The 25865-nt window shown below is 36.1% G+C and overlaps 1 protein-coding gene across 3 annotated transcripts in view; it reads right to left on the minus strand.

The window, feature by feature from the left end:
- The window catches only part of MMRN1 (multimerin 1), a 67389-nt gene that overhangs the window by 24854 nt on the left and 16670 nt on the right, over positions 1 to 25865 (minus strand). For 2 of the 3 annotated variants that reach the window (XM_058721907.1, XM_058721906.1), the window contains 4 exons: positions 17866 to 17985; positions 14805 to 14911; positions 4021 to 4125; positions 2013 to 2186 (listed from right to left, as the gene is read on the minus strand). In XM_058721907.1, the coding sequence (XP_058577890.1) occupies positions 2013 to 2186; positions 4021 to 4125; positions 14805 to 14911; positions 17866 to 17985 (506 nt within the window). The remainder of the gene's footprint in view (positions 1 to 2012; positions 2187 to 4020; positions 4126 to 14804; positions 14912 to 17865; positions 17986 to 25865) is intronic. The other variant, XM_058721908.1, reaches the window with a different exon arrangement.

Here is a 25865-nt window from a genome sequence, read left to right on the forward strand (position 1 = left end):
TTTGTTTATTTTTTCAAAAAACCAACTCTTGGTTTCGTAGATCTGCTCTACCGATTTTTTAGATTCTATATTGTTTATTTCTGCTCTGATCTTTATTATTTCTCTTCTTCTGCTGGGTTTAGGCTGCCTTTGCTGTTCTGCTTCTATTTCCTTTAGGTGTGCTGTTAGATTTTGTATTTGGGATTTTTCTTGTTTCCGGAGATAGGCCTGGATTGCAATGTATTTTCCTCTCAGAACTGCCTTCACTGCATCCCAAAGCGTTTGGATTGTTGTATTTTCATTTTCGTTTGTTTCCATATTTGAGGGGAGAATTTTGCTGTTTATGTTGTTATGAGTGTATGATATTTTCCATGTCATTGCCAGAAATTTTGTTAGTAGTTTCACAAAGAGCTGTTGACAGGCCTAATTCTTTAATTCTCTTTGGTTATGATAACCAAATTTTGTTAAACAAATTTCATTATGGTGGTTATAGTCAATTGTATACTGTTTCTATTTGTTTTCTTTCACATGCTATCACTTCAGGGAAAGTATATTCCTCTCTCATGCTTGCTATTGGTTTAAGTTTAGCCAACGAGGATATGCCAGAAATGTAGGGCGGGGTCTTTCTTTCAGGGGCTTTATAGCACTAATTGTTTATATAATTAAAAAAAAATCATGGTTGCTGCTATACTGGCAAATGTTACAGAAACCTCCACCTTATCTCTTTTGCCTGCAAACCACATGTGAAAAATAAAGAAAAACTAACATGTGATATGGGATTGGACAGTGAGGATGTTTTTATGTATAAAATAAAGTGAAAGGACCAGTAATCTTGAAGTTTGGAAACATACAATACACCCAGAGAAGTGAGACATTCCTAGTGATCAAATTACTTAAACCCCTTTGCCTAATTAATTCCTCTTGATCCATAGCTTATTTGTTGAGATAGTTTCTTTTTGTAGAAGCCTTCACTGGTGCCCTTAGACTCGATTTGTTGAAACTATCAAATGGTCCCATAGTGCCCTATGCATAAACTACCATAGCAATTATTCACTATCTATAGATTCCTGTGGTAGGCAGAATAATGCTGTTTCACTCAAAGTGTCCACACCTGAACTTATGAATATGTTACCTCACCTGGCAAAAGGGCCTTGGGAGATATGATTAAGGTTTAAGACCTTGAGATGAGAATATTCTGGATTACCCAGGTGTGTTCAGTGCAATCACTGAGCCCTTCAAAGGGGAAAAGGAAGGTAGAAGAGTGGGTTTGACACATGCCATGAGGACTCAACAGTCTTGCTGGCTTTTGAAGACAGAGGAAGAAAGCCATAAGCCAAGAAATGTAGTTGTGTCTAAAAGCTGGCAACAAGCTTCAGTTTACAGCTATCAAGAAAACAGGACCTCCGTCCTACAACTGCAAGAAAATGAATTTTGGCAACTGGAATTAACAGGATTTGGATTATCCTGTAAAGCCTCCAGAAAGGAACACAGCATGCTGTTTTAAGAGCACAAAACTTGGGCAAAACTAATTCACATTTATAAAGAAATTATTATTTCCATCATCTGAGATGTTTTAGGATATATTTTATTGATTATACTCCATAAACTAGATAATTTCTAGGATAATTATGTATTTTTGATTTATCTTCAATATCTTCATCAATATTATTGAGACAACCATATATCTAGTCCTTGATAATCATTTCTTAGCCTCATCTTTGTCTTGAACTGGAAACCATGATGGAAGTAAATTAAATACAGTTCATTTTACAAGTTAAGATGTAACCAGTACATAATGAAAATAAATTAGATAAAATATTCAGTAAAAGATTTGACTATACAGCAACAAAAAATTTAGATGTTTCAAATTATTTCAGAGATTGATTTACAAATATCTTATTCCAAAATCATAAGCCTTAGAGACTTACACACCCAATCTTAAGAAAAAATTCCAAAGCGATATGAGAAAAGATAAATGAGTCATTTACCTTTTGTCTTAACTCAATGAATAATGTATTTGACTTTACTTGTACCTTTTAGAAAAGATTGAAATTCTCTGCCTTTATCTTCATTGATTTTCCCTTCTAGGGAGGAGTATGTGTTTCTTACATCACTAACAGCCAAAGAAATATTGTCAATCTTCTTTTGCAGAAGGGTCAGTTTCATTGCCTGCTGGTTCATCTGCTCAGTCATCTTTTGTGTCACTGCTGCATGGAGAAGAAAGGAATATTGGAAGAATTTAAAAAATGAATATATATATATATATATATATACACATAATATTCAAATATTGTGATAGGTTTAAAGTATTTCAAATAAATCATGTTCATATTATATATTTGAAAACAGACTACCATATGTGCACTTAGCAAATGGCAGCCTGAACTTTACACTAAGGGTGAAAATTTATAATATATAAATATAAAATACATATAAATGTATACGTTTATAATATATTATATTTCTAAAATATTCTAACTTTGCTCAGAGTTTTCAGTCTTTTTTGTTTTGTTTTTAAACCTCAAAGAGTTCTTGTTACATTCTTAAGAGGTGACAAAACTGAGGTACAGAAAACCAAAGTAACTTGCTAAAGGTTGCAGAGCTAATCCCTTATCTTCTGTTTATTTATTTATTAATTTTTATATTAGAGAGACAGGTACGAGCCAGGGAGAGGGGCAGAGGGAGAGAGAGAATCTTAAACTCACGCTCATCATGGAGCCTGACTCTGGGCTCATTCCCACGACCCTGGGATCCCGACCTGAGCCGAAATCAAGAATTGGACGATTAACTGACTGAGCCACCCAGGTGCCCCTCATCTTCTGCTTCCAAATCCAGTGTTACAGAATTAAATATGTGTGGCTATATACACATATGTATGTAGTCATATCTATAGTCTAAGGATTTTATACTTTACTGAGCTTTTCTTTCATGAGTGCTAAAGATTCAGATTTACTTTGAATCATTTAACATAACTATGATAGTTTCCATACTTCTACACATGCACTTCACTAATTCAAGGAGGATTTTATAGTATTTTATGAAGATACTGAATTCTAATCCCCTTTAAAAAAGTACAGTTTCTATGATATATTCATCTTTATTCCTAAAAAGATCCCCTTAAGTCTCTTTATTCCTAAAGAGATCCCCTTAAGTCACATTTCTCAAGTTGAGTGCCCTAGTTTGTATGACTAGATCTATGGAAAACACATAGAGGTTTTCAGCAGTAACCAACCTCCTATTTCTAAGAAATAAAGTTAGTCCTAAAAGAAATGGTAAGGGGAGCCTGGGTGGCTCAGTCAGTTGAGCGTCAGACTTTGGCTCAGGTCATGAACTCTTAGTTCGTGAGTTCAAACCCCATGTCAGGCTCTGTGCTGATAGTTCAGACCCTGGAGCCTGTTGTGGATTCTGTGTCTCCTTCTCTCTCTGTTCGTCCCCTGCTCGCACTCTGTCTCTGTCTCTGTCTCTCAAAAATAAGTAAAGATTTAAAAAAAAAATTAAGAAATAAACAAAAATAAAAGAAATGGTAAAATACTTATGATTAGAAAGATGAGAAAATATGGGGCTTCCCAACATTGGATCAACATGAGGTTCTCAATTAGGCACAATGATTTTCCTGAGTCAGTGATCAATATCCTTGGTGATCCCTTGTCAATCAAAGGAAGGGAGGCTTCTTACTTCCTTCAAATGCTCACATCATTCCTTCCACATCAAGATACTTCCATGATTGCACTCTTTGGAGGACAAAAGTTTGACCTTACTTTGGAAGCCTGTGATTTCCTTACAACCTCGTATAACAGCATTTTTAATCGCCTTCTGTGTTTGCACACAGAGCTTTGAAATTATATGTGGTCCCTTCAGGCTGGGAACCTACAGCTCATCCATGGTTTCTCCCAACGTGGGGCACCAATAGAAAAGGATTGAGAGGTATGTTAATGTGGCACCATGAGACATTTGACAGACAAGGGATTTCCTGTTTCAAAGTTGTTATAAATAGTGTTGACAATAATTGGGTTAGGGATGTTAGTAATTACAATCTGTGACCTGGGTCACCACAGTCTTTCTGCTGCTCCTGCTTGGCTGTCTCTTTGCCAACAGCTGTGTGACTCTCAGCCTGGTTGCTGTGTATCAAGTGCTGCTGTTCCTGGGCTGGACAGACACAAAAAGAAGAGAGAGAGTTAAGCTTTGGGACTGCCTCATTTTTTCCAACCCCGAGCAGTGCCGTGGCTGCCGTTCATTTTCCCGTGTACAGGAGCATGATGGTCTGCGATGATTGCAGAGTGAGCTGCTCGCCCCCATCCGGGGCGGGGGGAGGGCAACGTGCGTCCACTTTGGGCTGGAAGCGCAGGGCTCTAAATCTGGCAAAAATAAAATTATTCAGGTCTCCTTTTAGGCACAAATGGATGGTACTTTGTGGCAGCTGTGCGAACCGGGGGACGTAACGTGCCTGCATGATTGAGGGACTTGAAAATCAGCTGTGTGAAAAGCTACAGTGGCTGTATAAATGGACTGCCACAAAGCTGCTTGTTTAACAGCGCGGTTTCCAACTGGTGTCTCTGGAAGTAAGGGGGAGCTACAGGTTCCTTAATGAAAGAATATCTGTAAATAAATGGGCAATTCCCAGATTTTTAGGAAATACAGAGACTCAGCATATAGGGAATACAAGTAAAGTAACTATTACATGACATGTCTCGAGGGGATAGACCTGTAAAATCAGTGAAATTTCAGAAGAATAGAAATGCTTATAAAATAAATCTACTCTGTTAAAGCATTGATTCCTCTTTCCCACGAATCAATATTTTTGATGGAAATATAGTTTTTCACTGAAGAAAATTTAGAGAGAAAATTTACTAGAAATATTGAACACATCAAGTAATGTAGATCTGTAATTTGCAGATCTTTAACCGCAGATTACTTTTACTTTTAATGAACGAATGTATTCATTGAAGTCTGCATTATCAGACATGAGAAAACAAGGGTTTGGTATCTGTGCTTCTAACTACGTGAAATTATGTACCACTGAAACCGCGCCTCTGGCACATGTTAATTATGCTCCTAAGGCATATGTGGCTGTGACAATAATGCTAAAGGATCTCTACTCCATAGTAAGAATAATATATTTGTCATTAATGTGAGTTAGTCTCTGTTGTTTGACTGAATTTTCCATTGTTTTTCTTCAGGACATCAAGCTAAACTAACAAATTTCCATTCATGTTCAAGGTTTTTGTTTTGATATTGTTTCTTTTTTTCTCTCCACTGTATTATAGACAGTCCTGTATAATTGATGATTTATTTGGAAGAAAACAATCTGCAGCTTGGGGAGATTATACTTATTTCCAGGCTGTAGTAAGTGGCAACAAGTTCTAATTTTCTGTTAGGTCCTAGCAATAAGGTTCTTAAAGCCTAAATTCAAATGAATTCATACAAATATATCTATTGAATAATTGCATAGATTTTTATCAATTTTCCTCCTTAGATGATGTAAGAAAGCATTTTTCTGGCAGCTAGAATCTAAGTCTACCCATGAGAGTAACTAGAAAGTGAAGTGATGGTTCTCAAACCGGGGTCACTAGATCAGCAGTATCAGCACCCCCTGGAACCTTTTTTTTTTTTTTCCACCTGCAAATTTTTGAAAGTAACAACTTCTAGGCCCCATCCCAGACCTACTAATTTTTAGAAAGTCTGGAGTGGGGCAATAATTTGTGTTTTAACAAGCGTGGCTGCTGTCTCCAATGCACACTGAAGTTTGAGAACCACTGAAGAAAGCATCAAGACCTATCTTCCTTAGCAACTGCCCACCTCACAGTCTTCCCGATTTCTCTTAGCAATGGAAGATGGTTCAGGATACAGATGTGCAAGTATTTATAGCAAAAGGAGCATGTGGCTTCAACAGGAGGAACAAATGCTCTTTTCATTTTCTTACTGCTTACCTTTTCGATCAAATCACTCACAAGAAAAGAAAACAAGACAAAACAATCATAGGAAAACAAAAAGAGCTGGTACATTTAAAGGTATTTCCATAATATGATAGGCAGAGGATAGTTTGTTATGAAGTAATGAAAAACAGAAGCTCCTGTAAATTCTGAAACACTAAAAGTGTCCGTGTGCTTTCCATTCCCTCACCTGAAGATTCTGATTCAGATCTGTTCTGGGGAATTGAGCATGTGTGTATATATATGTGTTTATATATGTATAAATATATATGTGTTATATATATGTGTGTCATATATATGTGTGTGTGTGTGTGTATATAATTTTAAACTCTATTAAGTGATTTTATAAGTACTGATTTATAACAAAATTTCTAATTCTAATATCTCATTGTTATAAGGCAGAAAATTGCAGATATTTTCATATTAAAATTGTAATCCAGAAATTTATCTTCAGAGATTTTTAATCACACCTGCCTGTTGATACCAAAAACTTGTTAAATACCTGATTTATTAAGACTCCAATACATGACAACATTGAGTCTCCTTTTATTCCATAGAGAAGTGGACCTTTATAAGGAGGAAGTAATTTTGATAAAAATAACTGAACAATTTATAGTAAATTATTAAAAACACTAGATAAGAGACAAAAGTTTAAATTTTAGAAGTACTTCTTATGAGTGTGATTTTTTTTAAAAAGAAAATCATAGAAATTTTATCAATAATGAAATTATTCCTGCATTATCTAATGATATAGTGCAAATCTGGAATGCCTTTTTATATGTAAAATATCAAAGTAAAAATGTCAAATTGATATAAAAAATTAATTAATATAAAACAATATTTCTGGAATGAAAATCAACTTGATTTGGTTTTCAATAAAAATTAGTGGATTTTACTTGCTGTATAAATGTTTGATTCAAATAATGCTCTAAACTTGTGTCATTTAAAATTAATATTAAAATTACTTAATTTATTTTTCATAATGACATTCAATTTCTGTTCAATTTCAGTTATAATCAAGAGAAAAATATTAAAGAACCTTATGAAATTAGTTTCATAAGTTTTTGAAATGAAAAGTTTCAAGTAAAGCAAAATTTTTGAAATAAAAAATTCCAAAATACTTTATCAAATAGTGTTATTAAAAAAATCAGTAAAAGAAAATGTTTAAAAGATAAAATTAGAATTTTAACATTATATAATTGAAATGGCAGAACATTTGAGAAAATAAAATATTATAGAACATACCTAAAATAATTCTGATATAGGCATATCATTAAGAATCAGTTTTAGGGCGCCTGGGTGGCTCAGTCGGTTAAGCGTCCAACTTCAACTCAGGTCACGATCTCGCGGTCCGTGAGTTCGAGCCCCGCGTCGGGCTCTGGGCTGATGGCTCAGAGCCTGGAGCCTGCTTCCGATTCTGTGTCTCCCTCTCTCTCTGACCCTCCCCCGTTCATGCTCTGTCTCTGTCTCAAAAATAAATAAACGTTAAAAAAAAAATTAAAAAAAAAAAGAATCAGTTTTAGGTTTAGCATTTGGAAAATGAGCCTTTTTAAAAAAATGGAGATGACATTCTAATAGAGATGTCAATGATTTTTTTAACTCTATAGGGGAAAAAATATTCACCTTGCTAAACTGGAGATAATTTGAAAACTTAAAGACATTTTAGATATGAAAAAAGTACATATACTATTTGAAACAAAAATTAATAAGAGATGAATTACATGAGAAACATCAATTTTTCTAATTATACAAAATTACATTTACACAACAAAACTCAAAAATATAATAAACGTTTACATTCCTGGATTTATGGTGCCACGAATTTGGCCAAATAATGTTTGCAAAACTCTATGAATTAAATAGGACATCCTTACAGGAATTTTCATGATTTAGTTAGTAACAAATATATCGAATATTTTAAAATGCACTTAGTTTTTAGGGGCTGGAAAGATTTGAATGCAATCATTCTTAATTCAGTAAACACTAATAGATAATTCAGCAGGATGGCACTATCATTTATGTTAATAGAAATTATCAACTTGCTGAGACCTGATATCACCCATTGACTCTAAATCTGATGGAGAATTCTTTTTTTTTTTTTTTAACATTTATTTATTATTGAGAGACAGAGACAGACAGAGCGTGACCATGGGAGGGGCAGAGAGACAGGGAGACACAGAATCTGAAGCAGGCTCCAGGCTCTGAGCTGTCAGCACAGAGCCTGACACTGGGCTCCAACTCACAAACCGTGAAATCATGACCTGAGCCTGAGTTGGATGCTTTACCGACTGAGCCACCCAGGTGCCCTGATGGAGAATTCTTTAAAGGAGGTTGAGGCAGGACTCTGTTTTAAATCATATACCTGATAGACACATCATTTAGCTGGTGTCATCCATGTCAAAAAAAGGAACACACCAGTAAGTTGTAGAAATTAATACATTATTTAGAAATTACTAGAATAATGAGATGAATGGTTTGTGTTATGGTTTCCATTATTTGGTATGCTTCATAATATATGTTATATTTATAAATATAGATTTATAAGTGTTCTCTTAAATTATTAAATATATTAAATATTTAATTATGTAAATAATCACAATATTTACACTTATGAAATACATTTATACATGAAAATATGTGCATTAACTTAAAAGTAATACATTTTTAACCATTGATTTGCATATTGATTTATATTTTAATTGATGTTATTAAATGAGTTATCTGTTTGAATATGGCCCTGCACCTTCATCCATCCTCAGAATCAAGAGACAGATTGGTTTGGTGCTCATGATCCTGGAGTGGGGTCACTGCAATAAAAATCACAAAGGCATTTGATAAACAGTTCATTTCTAGGGGTTCAAAATCTTTGCTAAAGGTTAATTATAAATAGTAAAGTGTTATTTTAAATTGTTTTATTACATTCTAATGAAGTCAGCTTTATCTCCATGGGTATTACATGTGACATATTTAATGTGGAGATTATAGCATTACTTCACCCAGTATCCTTCCTCATTTGAGAAGGATTGGTAAATTAGAAAATCACACTCACACACACACACACACACACACTCACTTCTACAGGAGGAAGTAGAGGGCATTTTAAGTCTTCTAGGGTCATATCTGACTGGAGTTTCTTCATTAAATCATAGCTCTCTCTGTGCCGCCTGGTCCAGGCAAGATCCTAAACGTGCAAGAAATAAAAACAATTCTGGATAAAAGATAAAGGGAGAAAGAATAGAAAGGAGGTAAATGAAAAGCACTCATGTCTGATTTTCTATTGTCTTTAGGGTCAAAAGTATTTCAGATAAACATCATTCATGCAATCTGGAAAAATGCTATTAATTCCATTGTAAGTAAGGAAATAGAAAGTGACAACTAGAGAAAGTCAGCAGATTAGAAATAAAAACTAAAGATTCAAGAAAAAAAAAAACTCCAGAATCAGTGACAAATAGAAGAGAAAGCAAATAAAACTGTCAGAGAGAGAGAGAGAAAAAGAAAGCTATTGAAAGGGACAGAGAATAATACACAGAAGTATCAAGTGAAAGTCTTTAGTTCTCTTGCATACTGATCTTTGGTAATTCACCCCCCATTATATGAAAACATATGTGAAATAAGAAAAATTAAACGTTCTCCATATATTTGAGAAGTTTTAAGAAGGCTGATTGGAAAGAATATGTAATTGGAAAAATACTTTAAATATTAAATGACAAAAACTAATGTGATTGTGTGTGTGAGTATGCATGTGAAACTTTCCATTTGCTTTCAGCTATAATTATTTTTAAATTAATTGCTTAAGAGGAACTAGGTGAGGAAATTGTACTCATAAAAGAAACAACTATTAACCATTGCACAAAGATCCTTGAGATCTGATTGTCATATGAACCTCTTTTCTCTGGAGTTCATTGGATAGGGTCCCTGCCAAGGCTGTTAAAAACTTGAAATGCCTGTTTAACAAATTCAGTGCTTTATGTTATCTTTTCCTAGCTCTGTTTGTTGACTGGAGTTCAATGCCTGCATTCATCCCAGTTGATTTCATAGGTTTTAGCCCAGGGAGAACGCTGATAGGGTCTCTCGCAAGTGGAATCAGTTACTTTCCTGTGATTGATGCTCTTTTATTTTTCCATGTAGCAATCTTTCTGTCTTCCCAAATGTATTCCCTACCACAAGGATTGCTATGAATTCTAGGTTTCCCAGGCAATCTTATCTTATCTTGCACTTCAGCACAGACCTTTGCTTTGTTCTATAGGGTGGATTTCTAAGTCTCTTTTTCTTGGTCCTTTCTGAGAGATAGGTGCTAGGACAGAAGGACATTTATTTAAGTCAAACAACTTTTAAAGAGCTTTATCACTTCAGATTAAAAAAAAAAAAGCAATATGGGGGCATCTGGGTGGCTCAGTAAGTTAAGCTTCTGACTTCGGTTCAGATCATGATCTCACATTTTGTGGGTTCGAGCCCCACATTGGGCTCTGTGCTGACAGCTCAGAGCCTGGAGCATGCTTTGGATTCTGTGTATCCCTCTCTCTCTGCCCCTCCCCCTCTTGTGCTCTCTCTTGCTGTCTCTCAAAAATAAATAAACATTTAAAAATAAATAAATTAATGAAAATTCAATATATTTAAGAAATCAGATTCCTTTTTTCCCCTTCCTTTCCCTTCCCTTTCCTTTCCTTTCCATTCTCCTCTGATTCCCCCACTCCTCTTCCTCCTTCTATTAGACAGGTGTTATCTATATTTTGTTTTTCTTCCAGACCTTTGAGGCTTATGGAGGAAGTCATTAATGGCAATTCAGTAATGAGGAAGCTTGCTCTTAGTACCAGAAAGCTTCCTATGTGACAAGACCAGTTTCTGGCTGATCCTGTGACATCACATAAATGCTTATTTGGTGATATTCAATACATATATAAAGATTTACTGACATTTGGTAGTTAAATCAAAGAAAGCAATTGGTGCAACAAAGACTTAAGGTACATGGTGACTTTTGACTAAATGTATCATAATTGAGCAAGATGCTTATAGGAGATAATGTTCTTTCTTAAAGGGGAAAGAATTAATCCCCACTGGGATGAATTAGATATGCAAGTATATAAGAAATATAGGGACTTTTTTCTGTTTAAGTATTTATATTAATTGAAGTAATATTTTAAAATAGTTTTACTGGAGAAGTCCCTTATTTAAAATGCTGGTTATAATAGCTTATAAAATTTATTGAACTATCTCACAACATTTATAAAATGAAATATTTTTATATATTCATAACAAATAGCAGAGGTCAATTTATTTCAATAACTGCATAATTGTATTTTTCAGCATTCGTAATATCTGTGGTACGTATTATAAAACATAATTTTATAAAATACCTTTTTCCTACATAAAGGATCTGACTAGAGCTGACTGGATTTTTTCTTAAACAGATTTACAAAGAAGCTTTTCTTTCCTCCGCTCTAATCTAACATTATTTGAACTTAAATTCCCGTCTTTTGTGTCATTAGAGCAAGCCACAATTTCCTTGTTCTACTTCAGAACATTTTAGAGACATCTACTGGAAAAGCACATTATTGCAAATTTATATAAATGGTTTAAAAACTATATTGTTGCTGACATTCTGAAAAAATGTCTTGGATCCCATCACAAAATTAGGTCCCTTTCTGAAGACAAACTCTTTGATCCTCAAAAAAGTATAACAAATGTAAAATAAATCAAAACTATTGCCTTGCTCTTTGACTTAATGCATCTACCTTTTTTCCCTAAAAATTTCTATTCATTTACACTTTTAAAAAATTGTTTTCCTCTTGATAGTATGACTAATATTATTAATAATCTAAACTAGAACTTTTTTTTTTACCAGATTTTTGATTATCGAAATTGTAGCAAAATGAGCATGTACAGAGGCTTAGTCATATTATAGGCAGCATATTGTAGAATAAGACAACGGGAAGAATTGCCTCATTGATTTTGAATCACAGCATCCCTTTCTTTTTTTCAAACATTTTTAATGTGGGGCGCCTGGGTGGCTCAGTCGGTTGAGTGTCCAACTTCAGCTCAGATCATGATCTTGCACTCTGTGGGTTCGGGCCCCGTGTTGGGCTCTGTGCTGGCAGCTGGGAGCCTAGAGCCTGCTTCGAATTCTGGGTCTCCCTCTCTCTCTGCCCCTCCCCTACTCATGCTCTGTCTCTGTCTCTGTCTGTCTGTCTGTCTCTCTCTCTCTGTCAAAAATAAATACACATTAAAAAAATTAAAAAAAAATTTTTTGATGTGTATTTATTTTTTGAGAGAGAGGGAGGGATTGAACCCACCTATGGCAAGATCATGACCTGAGCTGAAGTCAGATGCTTAACTGACTGAGCCACCCAGGCACCCCACAATACCCCTTTCTAAGAGGTTGGAAGTGAAGCTATAAAGGGGTAGGAGGAGAAAGAAAAAGAGAAAAAGGTATAGAAGTGGAGGAGGAGAAATAAAAGAGAGTACAGTTGCTAGCTGTTCCATTTTATTCCTGACTGATGGATCTTCCCTATATATTTAAAAATATCTCCCTACTGCAATCTAAATGAAAAAGAAATTGTTTTTGTATTATGAAGTTTATTTTATTTGTGGGGATGAAACTTTTGGGGAAGTAGGGGTTTGTAAAATTTACGTATTTTCTATGGATAGAATAATCTGATGTGAAGGGCTAGCACTGAAGTAATTATCACAGTAGCTACACGGGAAGGTTATTCTAAACCCTTGCAGGCTCTGAAGACATTTAAAGAATGGATGAGCCACACTGATTATTCTTGCCATATTTGGGGCTGCTTGTTAAATGAGATAGCGTGGAGAGTGTTGTCAAAGGAAACCTGACAATTTTTTCTTCCGTATAAGAATAAGAGACTATTAGCACATACATAAAGTGTGATAAGAAGAGGGAGAGTTGGAATGTAGTGGGGGAGAAATCAGAAGGGAAAAATGTGTTTAAAAAAAAAAAGGAAACAAAGAAAAGACAGGAAGGAAGGAAGAAACCCAGGATAGATGAGATAATGAAGATTGATTCAAGGGACAAAGGGACACAGTAGTTCTTGATACTATCAGTGCATCAACTGCACTAATAAAAAATTGAACTGCTTTTGTATACTGCAATACAAGTGAACAGAAGGATGGTCAGAGTATCATAGGGAGCAAGAGTAGGGGTTTTTGGAATCACAGTCAGATTGAATTGATTGTATGACATGACACAATGGGCATATCCACCATCGGAAAATTATTCCTATCATAGATTTCAATAGAAAGATGACCTTTCCACAACAGCTTAATCAGCAGATGCTTGAACTATGAGTAATTCTAATTATAGTATTGTAACAGAAGGTCATAGTCACGTCTGTTCTGGGACATTTTTGTTAATGAGGATTCAAGATAACAATTTGTAAGTCTAGTATTAAAAATATCCACAGGTGGCTTCCAGTTAGAACATGAGATGTCATTAAACAATCAAAGCAACAACAGTTCTTATCAGCTGCAGCCCATGACATTCTTTGACATAAAGACTTTGCTTTCTGTCACATATCGATATTCAGTCCCCTATGTGCAATAGGGTGTGTAATGACATTCTAAATTTCTAGAGAGGTATAATGTGAACTAACCCTTGAATCTCTAAGAAATAATAATGGAATTGACATTCCTAAGATACCCTTCTTCACTGAAGAAGAGAAATGTAAAAACTACTGTTAGACTTTAGAAATATAATTCTAAATATTGTTCAGAACTTTTAACCATCTGCCATTTATAGATTAAAAACAAATATGTTTTACCATATTTGTGCACCTCGCAGAAATCAGGGATCATTTGAAAGCAGCATGATATTTGGACTTCTTTAGAATATGCTAAATTGCCTCGTTTTTAAATACGTTTTGTATAGATGATGTTTTATTTAAAAGTTTATTTTACTTGATTATAAATGAAGTACATATCCATATTATACCCTGAAAATGTATTAAATTTTTATATCATCTCTGAAATTCAGGCCAGACCCAGAACAAATAGCCTTATAGTCAGATTCGCCTACAGATTCTCACCGGGTGGGCTGGAAAAACCATACATAATATCCCTAGCAAAACTGCAAGTTTCCTAGGCCTTTTTGTATTACAACTTCCTTTTTTCAAAATGTGAATCATAATGGTTTCTCCACACTTACATTAATTTTTAATCACAGTCTCTCATGCTGCTGATTGAATTCCTCACCATTGCTAATGGTCTTTCTCGTAATATTTATTCATTTAAAATACATATGCTGATGCCGTATCTTATTTTTCAAGGCTTTTGGCTGTTTTAAAGCCAAAAGCAAAATAATAGCCACATGGATGTTAGGCCACGGCAGGTTACCATGTGTTTGATTAGCCTTGCCACCAGAAAATCCTTAAAATTAAAGTTGATAAAATGGCTCTATGAGGATTTAAGGGGAAAAAACCCACAATTATTCATGCCTATTTGTATATTCTTTAAAACTGAATTTCATTCATAGACATTATTTCAAATAATTGAACTAGAACAAAACTAGAAATTAGTTTTATTATCACATAGGGTCCCTTCTAATGATTATTTAAAAGTATAAAATTAGGATTTCCGATATTTAAATAAGGCATGTCTCCACAGCATACAGTTAAGAAAAAGTGAATAATCAGATCTCCACTTACTCATGCCATAAAACTACCGTAACAATATAAGAATATATAAGATATCTCGTTAAGAGATTTAGGGTGCTAAACTCAGTACTAAGGAAGCCCTAGAGAGGTAACAGTTTTAATGATTTGGCTACATGTTAATTAACTTTGGTTCAAAAGGGAAAATACAACTCTTCACTGGAATCAGTTGCTTATTCTTCAGAAGTTTTATGCTTCTAATTGGTATTATAAAATTACTATTAGAATATACCTTTTAGCTGACATTTTGCTCCACTGAATCCAGGACAGCACTTCCATTCCAATGAGGTAACGATTTTATGTTGCATCCTGTAGACGGGATTTGGGATCTTCTGAGATCTGTAGAGGAGAGGAAGTATTTGTCTCTCATTAAATTATCAGTTGGGATTGTTAAAGTATTGGAGACATTGCCCCAAATATAATAAGCATTCAATAAATGGTATCTGTTATTGTTAATACTGTAATCCTCATCATCAATATTATTGTTAAACTTAGATTTGTTTACATTCTAAAAAGTATTAAGACTTCTGCTGTTGGGGATTTTAAGTTTATACCTATCGTTACATCTTCTACACATAGTAGAACATTTCCCTTGATAATTCTTTTAACTAAAGCAATGTTAAAACTTATTTAATTTTTTTTTAACGTTTATTTATTTTTGAGAGAGAGACAAACAGAGTGTGAGCAGGGGAGGGGCAAAGAGACAAGGAGACACAGAATCCCAAGCAGGCTCCAGGCTCTGAGCTGTCAGCACAGAGCCCGATGCGAGGCTCGAACCCACAACCCTGCAAGATCGTGACCTGAAACAGTCAGAAGCTCAACTGACTGAGCCACCCAGGTGTCCCTTAAACTTATTTTAAGGAGTGCCTGGGTGGCTCAGTACGTTAAACGCGGGACTCCTGGTTTTGGCTCAGGTCATGATCTCATGGTTTCATGGGTTTGAGTCCCTCATCCGGCTCTACGCTGGCAGCACGGAGCCTGCTTGGGATTCTCTGTCTCCCTTTCTCTCTACGCCTCCCCCACTCGCACTGTCTCTGTCTCTCTCAAAAATAAAATAAACTTAAAAAAATATTTTAATTCTAATTTTTAAACAGCTTATGAGGATAATTTATTTTATTTCAATTCTTATTATTCCTTATATCATTATAGTTAAAAGGACTTGTGTTTTCTCAGATCAACATCAAACAACTTAAACCGTGTATCAATGATCTAACTGAAATTATAGTAACCACTATGATTTTTAACCTGCACTTTCTCTTTTCTCAAGTTTTAAAAGCTTAATTTTTATTATTTCTCTCATATGGTATTTATCTCAGAGAGAGAGATGGGGTAAAGAGAAGGAGAGAAAGAGAGGGGGAGAGACAGGGAACATGAGAAAATATTTTGGAAAAGAAACTGCGCAAGGGAAATCAAGAAGTTATAACATTTTAACACGGCAATCAATAGAAATGGTGAATGGTCCTGAACTGTAGGCGCTATATATGTAAATGTCAATCATAAATACAATTTTGTCATATTTATTCTTACCACACGATCTTAATATTTAACTAATACTTATCAAGCAGGTCTATAAAATGGGTATATATTATCTTGTTTAATTTTATCCTATTTGGAAAATATTATTCTGACGTGCTGAGGAGCCTGAGGAAGAGAGAGATGAAAAAACTTGCTCAAAGTCTTGTATGTAAAAGTGATCCAGGTGGGATTTTACTCCATGCTGCATGGGTTAGCCTCCACTGTTATTATCTAGAGTTTGTCCCATGCAGCTTTGTGGAGACAATGGTCAATTTCATGGGTAAACCCTGATCATGTGGAAGAAAATGTATTGTAAACTGGGCTTTAGGAAACTTGCTGTGATGTGAAGGGTAATTCACTATGTGTGAGGTTGTTCCTCAATTTTAAAATGAGCTGTAAGATTCTTTCCATCTCAAAAAGATTGGCTAATCATTTGTCTGTGTTTATTCCAGTGAATTATATTCAGTAAATAAAACTCTGTCCAGTGAACTATCTCCAGTCCAATAGCTAAAGCCAAATAGAAAGGACAGCTGTTTGGAAAAGGACTCTTTAGAGTCTATTAGGATGAATCCACACAGTTGGTTGCATTATTATAGGAGTAAATGTCCCTGCTTTAGCAAACTGGATCCCTGGTATATGTGGCTCAGGCATAATAAAAGAAAAGTAACAAACATTGCATATATACTGAAATAGTGAATGAATGGAGAGACTCATTCAAAGGTAAAGAAAGATAAGAGATGAGAATAAAGATATTCATTTCTGGTTTGTTTAAAGAGAGAGAGAGAGAAAAAAAAACTCACCTTGAACTCAGAAGGGCAGTATAATAGGGGTTACTGTGGTAATATTTTCATTACTGAAGAATTAACAATGCATTCTTTGTTTCTCATGTCGGCAAGGAAATTGCCACAAAGGGAGTAAACTGAAAGCAGAACTGGAGCTCAGCTCTCCTAAATCCCTAAGATGTGCTTAGCTCTCTGGACCATGAACCTTAGCTATTCCTCTGGGGAGTAAGAAACACCTTGATTTTACAATCCTTACTGTGCACTGTTCCAGATTGCCAATGTGTCAGATTCATTGCCTGAGTTATTTGTATGACAATTTGCATAACATGAGCCATCATGGCCTGAATAATAATTTTAGTTTTTATTTCAGGCTCTTCCGAAACACTCTCAGATAAGCTACTGTGACTGTGTGAATTCAGAGCACTTATCAATTACTCAGCCCCACATTTGAGGACAATTTTTTAATGTCCTAAATAGATCTTTTAAAAAATTGAAAATTAAATAACATGAATCATTAAAATATACATGTAAAGAAAGGCCCTCCTTAGCCATTTTATTGTGCATAATCTCAATTAGTGGCTTGCCAAATTACAGACTTCTCTCTGACCTGGTAGGAAAGGGAAATTATCAATAAAATTTTAGAACTGTATGTGAATTTCATAAGAATTAAAAGACAGGATTATTGGTCAGGTTATAGAATAAAAATAATAGTAATAGTAAAAATGGAAATAAGCATGAGAATTAACATTTATTGAAGACTCTGTCAGTAGGCTAAGGTTATTACTGCATTGTCTCAGACATTCTAAAAACTCCCAATGAGGCATGTATTATTAGTATCTGCATTTTAATTTACCCAAGATCATGCGTCTCATTTAATGTAATGACCCTACTCTGACCTTATACGTATGTACCTGGGATGATTAGCTTTCTCTACATATTCCAGGACATACATGAATATAGCACAAGCAGTGGCTATTTTCAAACAATATCACATACCTCTGAGGACAGGATCTCCCGGTTGAGCCACAAGGCCCTCTCCCATTTGGAAGATAAGTGACTTGGTTGTCCAGTATCACTGTGGGTGATAATCTGGTATGTACATAAGCACACCAATTCCTAAGGAAGAGAGAATTTTTGTTAGAAAAAAATCATTGTCAAAAAGAATTCTGTTCCTTAAAATTATTTTCACAGACCTCTGTCTACGGCTGCAAGTATTATGGAGTAGATACTTTGTACATATGAAAAGTAAAGAAACACTACAAGATCAAAGTAAATTGAGAATAAATAAGACTTAAAACCAGAATCTGTATGTTCAGTTGTAAGCTAAGTCAAAATAGAAGATTGCCCTTATGTCAAATACCAATATTTTTTTTAATGTTTATTTATTTTTGAGACAGGAGAGACAGAGCATGAGCAGGGGAGAGGCAGAGAGAGACTGAGAGGGAGACACAGAATCAGAAGAAGTTTCCAGGCTCTGAGCTGTTAGTACAGAGCCTGATGCGGGGCTCGAACTCACAAGCTGTGAGATCATGACCTGGGCTGAAGTCCGATGCTCAACCAACTGAGCCATCCAGGCACCCCTGTCAAATATCAATATTAGTACTTAGATTGGAGACTCAGACCTAGGCCCATTACCTCTGATGAACAATGTGCAGTAAGACAAAAGCAAAAAAATACATGCTGTAATAATCAAAAAGAGGGAAAAAAACCTGTTACTAGGAGCAGATGATATGATTGTGAATAAAGAGAATATGAGTCTAGATGCAAATGATTATAAGAGTTCAGCTATGTAGTTAAAATTCATATAAATTTTTTATAACTAATAAAAAGTATGGCCACATAGTTGAGATCAGTTACAGACAGTTCAATGTACCAAAAAAAATTTTAAAAAGATACTATTTACAACAGCAAAACTACTATTATTTTTATTAAATCCAACAAAAGAAGTGTAAGACTAAATATATATAACTTTTAAGCTTTATTGAAAGGCCTGAAAGAAAATCCAATAAATACTATTAATGGATGGGAAGAGTCAATTTAAATATATCGATTCTCCTCAAGTTAATCTACAGATTTAGGGCACTTTTAAATCAAACCTTAATTTGATACAAGTTTAATAAGCTTATTCTATTGTTTATGTAATAAACTAAAAGTATGAATTTTAGAAATTTCTGGCTCTGGCCATAACAGAGCATCAGATGTACTTTCCCTTGGTAAAAAAAAAAAATCTATAAAGCTGGACAAGCTATATAAAGCAATAATTTTTAGAAGTTGAACAACAGACAACTCAGTGATATTATTTTTTGAGAAAAGGGGACAACATGATGTGAATTCCATACCGACTCTAATTTTCTGCCTGCAAACAATTTTCAAACTGCATCACAAAGGGGTGGGCCCCAAAGACAGAGAAAGCACTGGGTGAATGAAACAGAGATCTGAGTTTGGGGCTGCTGAGATGGTTAGAATATGTGGATAAAGTGAATAAAATGAGGATGATGACAGAGATGCCATTTTTTTGTGTGTTTTGTTTTGTTTTTCTCTTTATTTTTATTTTTTTAATATGAAATTTATTGTCACATTGGTTTCCATACAACATTCAGTGCTCATCCCAACAGGTGCCTCCTCAATGACCATCACCCACCCTCCCATCCTTCCCACCCCCCATCAACCCTCAGTTTATTCTCAGTTTTTAAGAGTCTCTTATGGTTTGGCTCTCTCCCTAACTTTTTTTTTCCTTCCCTTCCCCTCCCCCATGGTCTTCAGTTGAGTTTCTCAGGATCCACATATGAGTGAAAACATATGGTATCTGTCTTTCTCTGCCTGACTTATTTCACTTAGCATAGCACTCTCCAGTTCCGTCCACGTTGCTACAAATGGCCAGATTTCATTCTTTCTCATTGCCAAGTAGCATTCCATTGTATATATAAAACACATCTTTTTTATCCACTTGCAGTTGATGGGCATTTAGGCTCTTTCCGTAATTCAGCTATTGTTGAAAGTGCTGCTATAAACATTGGGGTACAAGTGCCCCTATGCATCAGCACTCCTGTATCCCTTGAGCAAATTCCTGGCAGGGCTATTCCTGGGTCATAGGGTAGATCTGTTTTTGATTTTCCGACGAACCTTCACACTGTTTTCCAGAGTGGCTGCACCAGTCTGCATTCCCACCAACAGTGCAAAAGGGTTCCTGTTTCTCCTATCCTCTCCAGCGTCTATAGTCTCATGATTTGTTCATTTTAGCCACTCTGACTGGCATGAGGTGATATCTCAGTGTGGTTTTGATTTGTATTTCCCTGATGAGGAGTGATGTTGAGCATCTTTTCATGTGCCTGTTGGCCATCTGGATGTCTTCTTTAGAGAAGTGTCTATTCATGTTTTCTGCCCATTTCTTCACTGGATTCTTTGTTTTCCGGGTGTGGAATTGGTGAGTTCTTTATAGATTTTGGATACTAGCCCTTTGTCTGATATGTCATTTGCAAATATCTTTTCCCATCCCGTTGGTTGCCATTTAGTTTTGTTGATTGTTTCCTTTGCAGTGCAGAAACTTTTTATCTTCATGAGGTCCCAATAGTTCATTTTTGCTTTTAATTCCCTTGCCGTTGGAGATGTGTCAAGTAAGAAATTGCTGCAGCTGAGATCAGAGAGGTCTTTTCCTGCTTTCTCCTCTAGGGTTTTGATGATTTCCTGTCTCACATTCAGGTCCTTTATCTATTTTGAGTTTATTTTTGTGAATGGTGTAAGAAAGTGGTCTAGTTTCATTCTTCTGCGTGTTGCTGTCCAATTCTCCCAGCACCATTTGTTAAAGAGACTGTCTTTTTTCCATTGGATATTCTTTCCTGCTTTGTCAAAGATTGGTTGGCCATACTTTTTTGGGTCCAGTTCTGGAGTCTCTATTCTATTCCATTGTTCTATGTATCTGTTTTTGTGCCAATACCATGCTGTCTTAATGATTTGTAGTAGAGGCTAAAGTCTGGGATTGTGATGCCTTCCACTTTGGTCTTCTTATTCAATATTACTTTGGCTATTCGGGGTCTTTTGTGGTTCCATACAAATTTTAGGATTGCTTGTTCTAGCTTCGAGAAGAAAGCTGGTGCAATTTTGGTTGGGATTGCATTGAATGTGTAGATTGCTTTGGGTAGTATTGACATTTTAACAATATTTATTCTTCCAATCCATGAGCATGGAATGTTTTTCCATTTCTTTGTATCTTCTTCAATTTCCTTCATACACTTTCTATAGTTTTCAACATACATATCTTTTACATCTTTGGTTAGGTTTATTCCTAGGTATTTTATGCCTCTTGATGCAATTGTGAATGGGATCAGTTTCTTTACTTGTATTTCTGTTGCTTCATTATTAGTGTATAAGAACGCGACTGATTTCTGTACATTAATTTTGTATCCTGCGACTTGGCTGAACTCATGTATCAGCTCTAGCAGACTTTTGGTGGAGTCTATCAGGTTTTTCATGTATAGTATCATGTCATCTGCAAAAAGTGAAAGGTTGGCTTCATCTTTGTCAATTTTGATGTCTTTGATTTCCTTTTGTTGTCTGGTTGCTGATGCTAGCACTTCCAACACTATGTTAAACAACAGCAGTGAGAATGGACATCCCTGTTGTATTCCTGATCTCAGGAGGAAAGCTCTCAGTTTTTCCTCATTGAGGATGATATTAGCTGTGGGCTCTTCAGAAATGGCTTTTATGATGGTTAAGTATGTTCCTTCTATCCCGACTTTCTCGAGGGTTTTTATTAAGAAAGAATGCTGAATTTTGTCAGATGCTTTTGCTGCATCGATTGACAGGATCATATGGTTCTTTTATTTTCTTTCATTAATGTGATGTATCACATTGATTATTTTGCGATGTTGAACCAGCCCTGCATCCCAGGAATGAATCCCACTTGATCAGGGTGAATAATTCTTTTTATATGCTGTTGAATTCGATTTGCTAGTATCTTATTGAGAATTTTTGCATCCATAGTCATCAGGGATATTGGCCTGTAGTTCTCTTTTTCTACTGGGTCTCTGGTCTAGGTATCAAAGTAATACTGGCTTCATAGAATGAGTCTGGAAGTTTTCCTTCCCTTTCTATTTTTTAGAACAGCTTGAGAAGGATAGGTATTAACTCTGCTTTAAATGTCTGGTAGAATTCTCCTGGGAAGCCATCTGGCCCAGGACTCTTATTTGTTGGGAGTTTTTTGATAACTGATTCAATTTCTTTGCTGGTTATGGGTCTGTTCAAATTTCCTATTTCTTCCTGTTTGGGTTTTGGAAGTGTGTGGATGTTTAGGAATTTGTCCATTCCTTCCACGTTGTCCAGTTTGTTGGCATATAATCTTTCATAGTATTCCCTGATATTTGCCTGTATTTCTGAGGAATTGTTTGTAACAATTCCATTTTCATTCATGATTTTATCTATTCCGGTCCTCTCCCTTTTCTTTTGAGAAGCCTGGCTAGAGGTTTATCAATTTTGTTTATTTTTTCTTTTTTTTTTTTTTTTTTTTTTTTTTTAATTTATTTTTGGGACAGAGAGAGACAGAGCATGAACGGGGGAGGGGCAGAGAGAGAGGGAGACACAGAATCGGAAACAGGCTCCAGGCTCTGAGCCATCAGCCCAGAGCCTGACGCGGGGCTCGAACTCACGGACCGCGAGATCGTGACCTGGCTGAAGTCGGACGCTTAACCGACTGCGCCACCCAGGCGCCCCCATTGTTTATTTTTTCAAAAAACCGACTCTTGGTTTTGTTGATCTGCTCTACAGTTTTTTTAGATTCTATATTTTTTATTTCTGCTCTGATCCTTATTATTTCTCTTCTTCTGCTGGGGTTGGGGTGTCTTTGCTGTTCTGCTTCTATTTCCTTTAGGTGTGCTGTTAGATTTTGTATTTGGGATTTTTCTTGTTTCTTGAGATAGGCCTGGATTGCAATGTATTTTCCTCTCAGGACTGCCTTCGCTGCCTCCCAAAGTGTTTGGATGGTTGTATTTTCATTTTCATTTGTTTCCATATATTTTTTAATTTCTTCTCTAATTGCCTGGTTGACCCATTCGTTCTTTAGTAGGGTGTTCTTTAACCTCCTTTGAAGGTTTCCAGACTTGTTCCTGTGGCTGATTTCAAGTTTCATAGCATTGTGGTCTGAAAATGCATGGTATGATCTCAATTCTTGTATACTTATGAAGGGCTGTTTTGTGACCCAGTATGTGATCTATCTTGGAGAATGTTCCATGTGCACTCGAGAAGAAAGTATATTCTGTTGCTTTGGGATGCAGAGTTCTAAATATATCTGTCAAGTCCATCTGATCCAATGTATCATTCAGGGCCCTTGTTTATTTATTTATTCTGTGTCTAGATGATCTATCCATTGTTGTAAGTGGGGTATTAAAGTCCCCTGCAATTACCATATTCTTATCAATAAGGTTACTTATGTTTGTGATTGTTTTATATATTTGGGGGCTCACGTATTTGACACATAGACATTTATAACTGTTAGGTCTTCCTGATGTATAGACCCTATAATTATTATATAAAGCCCTTCATCTCTTGTTACAGCCTTTAATTTAAAGTCTAGTTTGTCTGATATAAATATGGCTACTCCAGCTTTCTTTTGACTTCCAGTAGCATGATAGATAGTTCTCCATCCCCTCACTTTCAATCTGAAGGTGTCCTCAGGTCTAAAGTGAGTCTCTTGTAGACACCAAATAGACGGGTCTTGTTTTTTTATCCATTCTGATACCCTATGTCTTTTGGTTGGGGCATTTAGTCCATTGACATTCAATGTTATTATAGAAAGATATGGGTTTAGAGTCATTGTGATGTCTGTAGGTTTCATGCTTGTAATGATGTCTCTGGTACTTTGTGGTCCTTGCAACATTTCACTCACAGAATCCTCCTTAGGATCTCTTGTAGCGCTGGTTTAGTGGTGATGAATTCCTTCAGTTTTTGTTTGTTTGGGAAGACCTGTATCTCTCCTTCTATTCTGAATGACAGACTTGCTGGATAAAGGATTCTCGGCTGCATATTTTTTCTGTTCATCACATTGAAGAAATCTGCCATTCCTTTCTGGCCTGCAAGTTTCAGTAGATAGGTCTGCCACTAGTCCTGTGGGTCTCCCTTTATAAGTTAGAGTGTGTTTATTCCTAGCTGCTTACAGAATTTTCTCTTTATCCTTGTATTTTGCCAGTTTCACTATGATATGTCATACAGAAGATTGATTTAAGTTACGTCTGAATGGAGTTCTCTGTGCCTCTTGGATTTCAATACCTGTTTCCTTCCCCAGATCAGGGAAGTTCTCAGCTATGATTTTTTCAAGTACATCTTCAGCCCCTTTCTATGTCTCTTCTTCTGAAATCCCTATGATACAAATATCATTCTGTTTGATTGCATCACTTAGTTCTGTGGATTTAGTTCTCTTAGTACTCCTGGATTTTTTTTATCTGTCTTTTTCTTAGCTTCCTCTTTTTCTATAATTGTATCTTCTAATTCACCTATTCTCTCCTCTGCCTCTTCAATCTGTCTATGGCCACCTACATTTTATTTTGCACCTCATTTATAGCATTTTTAGCTCCTCATGACTTTTTCTTAGTCCCTTGATCTCTGTAGCAATTGATTCCCTGCTGTCCTCTATGCTTTTTCAAGCCCAGCAATTAATTTTATGACTATTATTGTAAATTCTTGTTCCGTTATATTGTAAATCGTTTTTGATCAATTTGTTAGCTGTTGCTACTTCCTGGAGTTTCTTTTGAGGAGAATTCTTCCGTTTCATCATTTGGGGTATTCTCTGAGGTGGCTCCAAACTGCAGGACACTTCCTCTGTGCTGTGCAGAGTAACTTGTGTTGGTGAGTGGGGCCACAACCAGACCCGATGTCTGCCTCCAGCCCACCACTAGGGCCACAGTCAGACTGGTGTGTACCTTATCTTCCCCTCTCCCAGGGGCAGGACTCACTGTGGAGTGGTGTGGCCCTTGTCTGGGCTACTTACACACTGCCAGGCTTGTGGTGCTGCTTCGATGGGATCTGGCATATTAGCCAGGGTGGATCTTCAAGGTGCACGGGGGCAAGAGGGGCAGACTCAGCTCACTTTGATGTCGGCGTCCCCTGCAGGAGGGGCCCTGCAGCATCAGGATGGAGGCAGGCCGGTCGGAGAGATGGATCCACAGAAGTACAGCATTGGGCGTTTGCACAGTATAAGCAAGTTCGTTGAGGAAAACTGGTTCCCTTTGGAGTTTCGGCGCCCCTCAGCCCTTCCTACCCTCTTCCGTGGGCCTCTTGTCTACGCTTGGCTCCAGAGAGTCCTCTGCTAGTCTTCTGGCAGTTTTCTGGGTTTTAGGCAGATGTGGGTGGAATCTAAACAATCAGCAGGAGGAGGTGAACCCAGCATCCTGCTATGCCGCCATCTTCCCCTCCTCTCCCAGAGATGCCATTTTAAACGTCAGCATAGGGTTTCTCTTAAATCTTGGGTTGAATACCACGCAGTGCTTGCAAAGCATAGTTTTTTCAAGGCCACCAGTGAACAACTATTAGAAAGCTTCATGAGCTGAACAGAGATTCCAGATTTTACCCAGTTGTGGAGAATTCTGACCAGCCAAAGAGAATAGTTCTCATTAAACATCTGAGCATTTGTCTGAACCTAACAAAGACTACATCCAGGAGAGTAAGGATAATCTAGACACACTCTCACAAAGCCTTAAAAAAAAATCCTTGATATAAATAACTCCTTGTCAGAACAGAGGTCAATGCTCTTTAATGGAAGACAACAAAATCTGTTCATAACATATCAGCCCAGCATAAAAAAATGAACAACAAGAAAAACTAGGCATCTAGGACCAATATGTGAGTAAAAATCCAATGAACAAAGACAATAAAACAGAGATGACATAGATGTTGAATTAGCAACCAGTGACTAAAATAGCTATTTAAATCTATTCGAGATTGTAAAAGACAAAATGACCATAGTGAATAAATTCATTGCAAATCTCAAAAAACCCACTAAATAGAACAAA

This window comes from Neofelis nebulosa, chromosome 3 (assembly GCF_028018385.1).
Source record: "Neofelis nebulosa isolate mNeoNeb1 chromosome 3, mNeoNeb1.pri, whole genome shotgun sequence".
NCBI classification, from domain to species: Eukaryota; Metazoa; Chordata; class Mammalia; order Carnivora; family Felidae; genus Neofelis; species Neofelis nebulosa.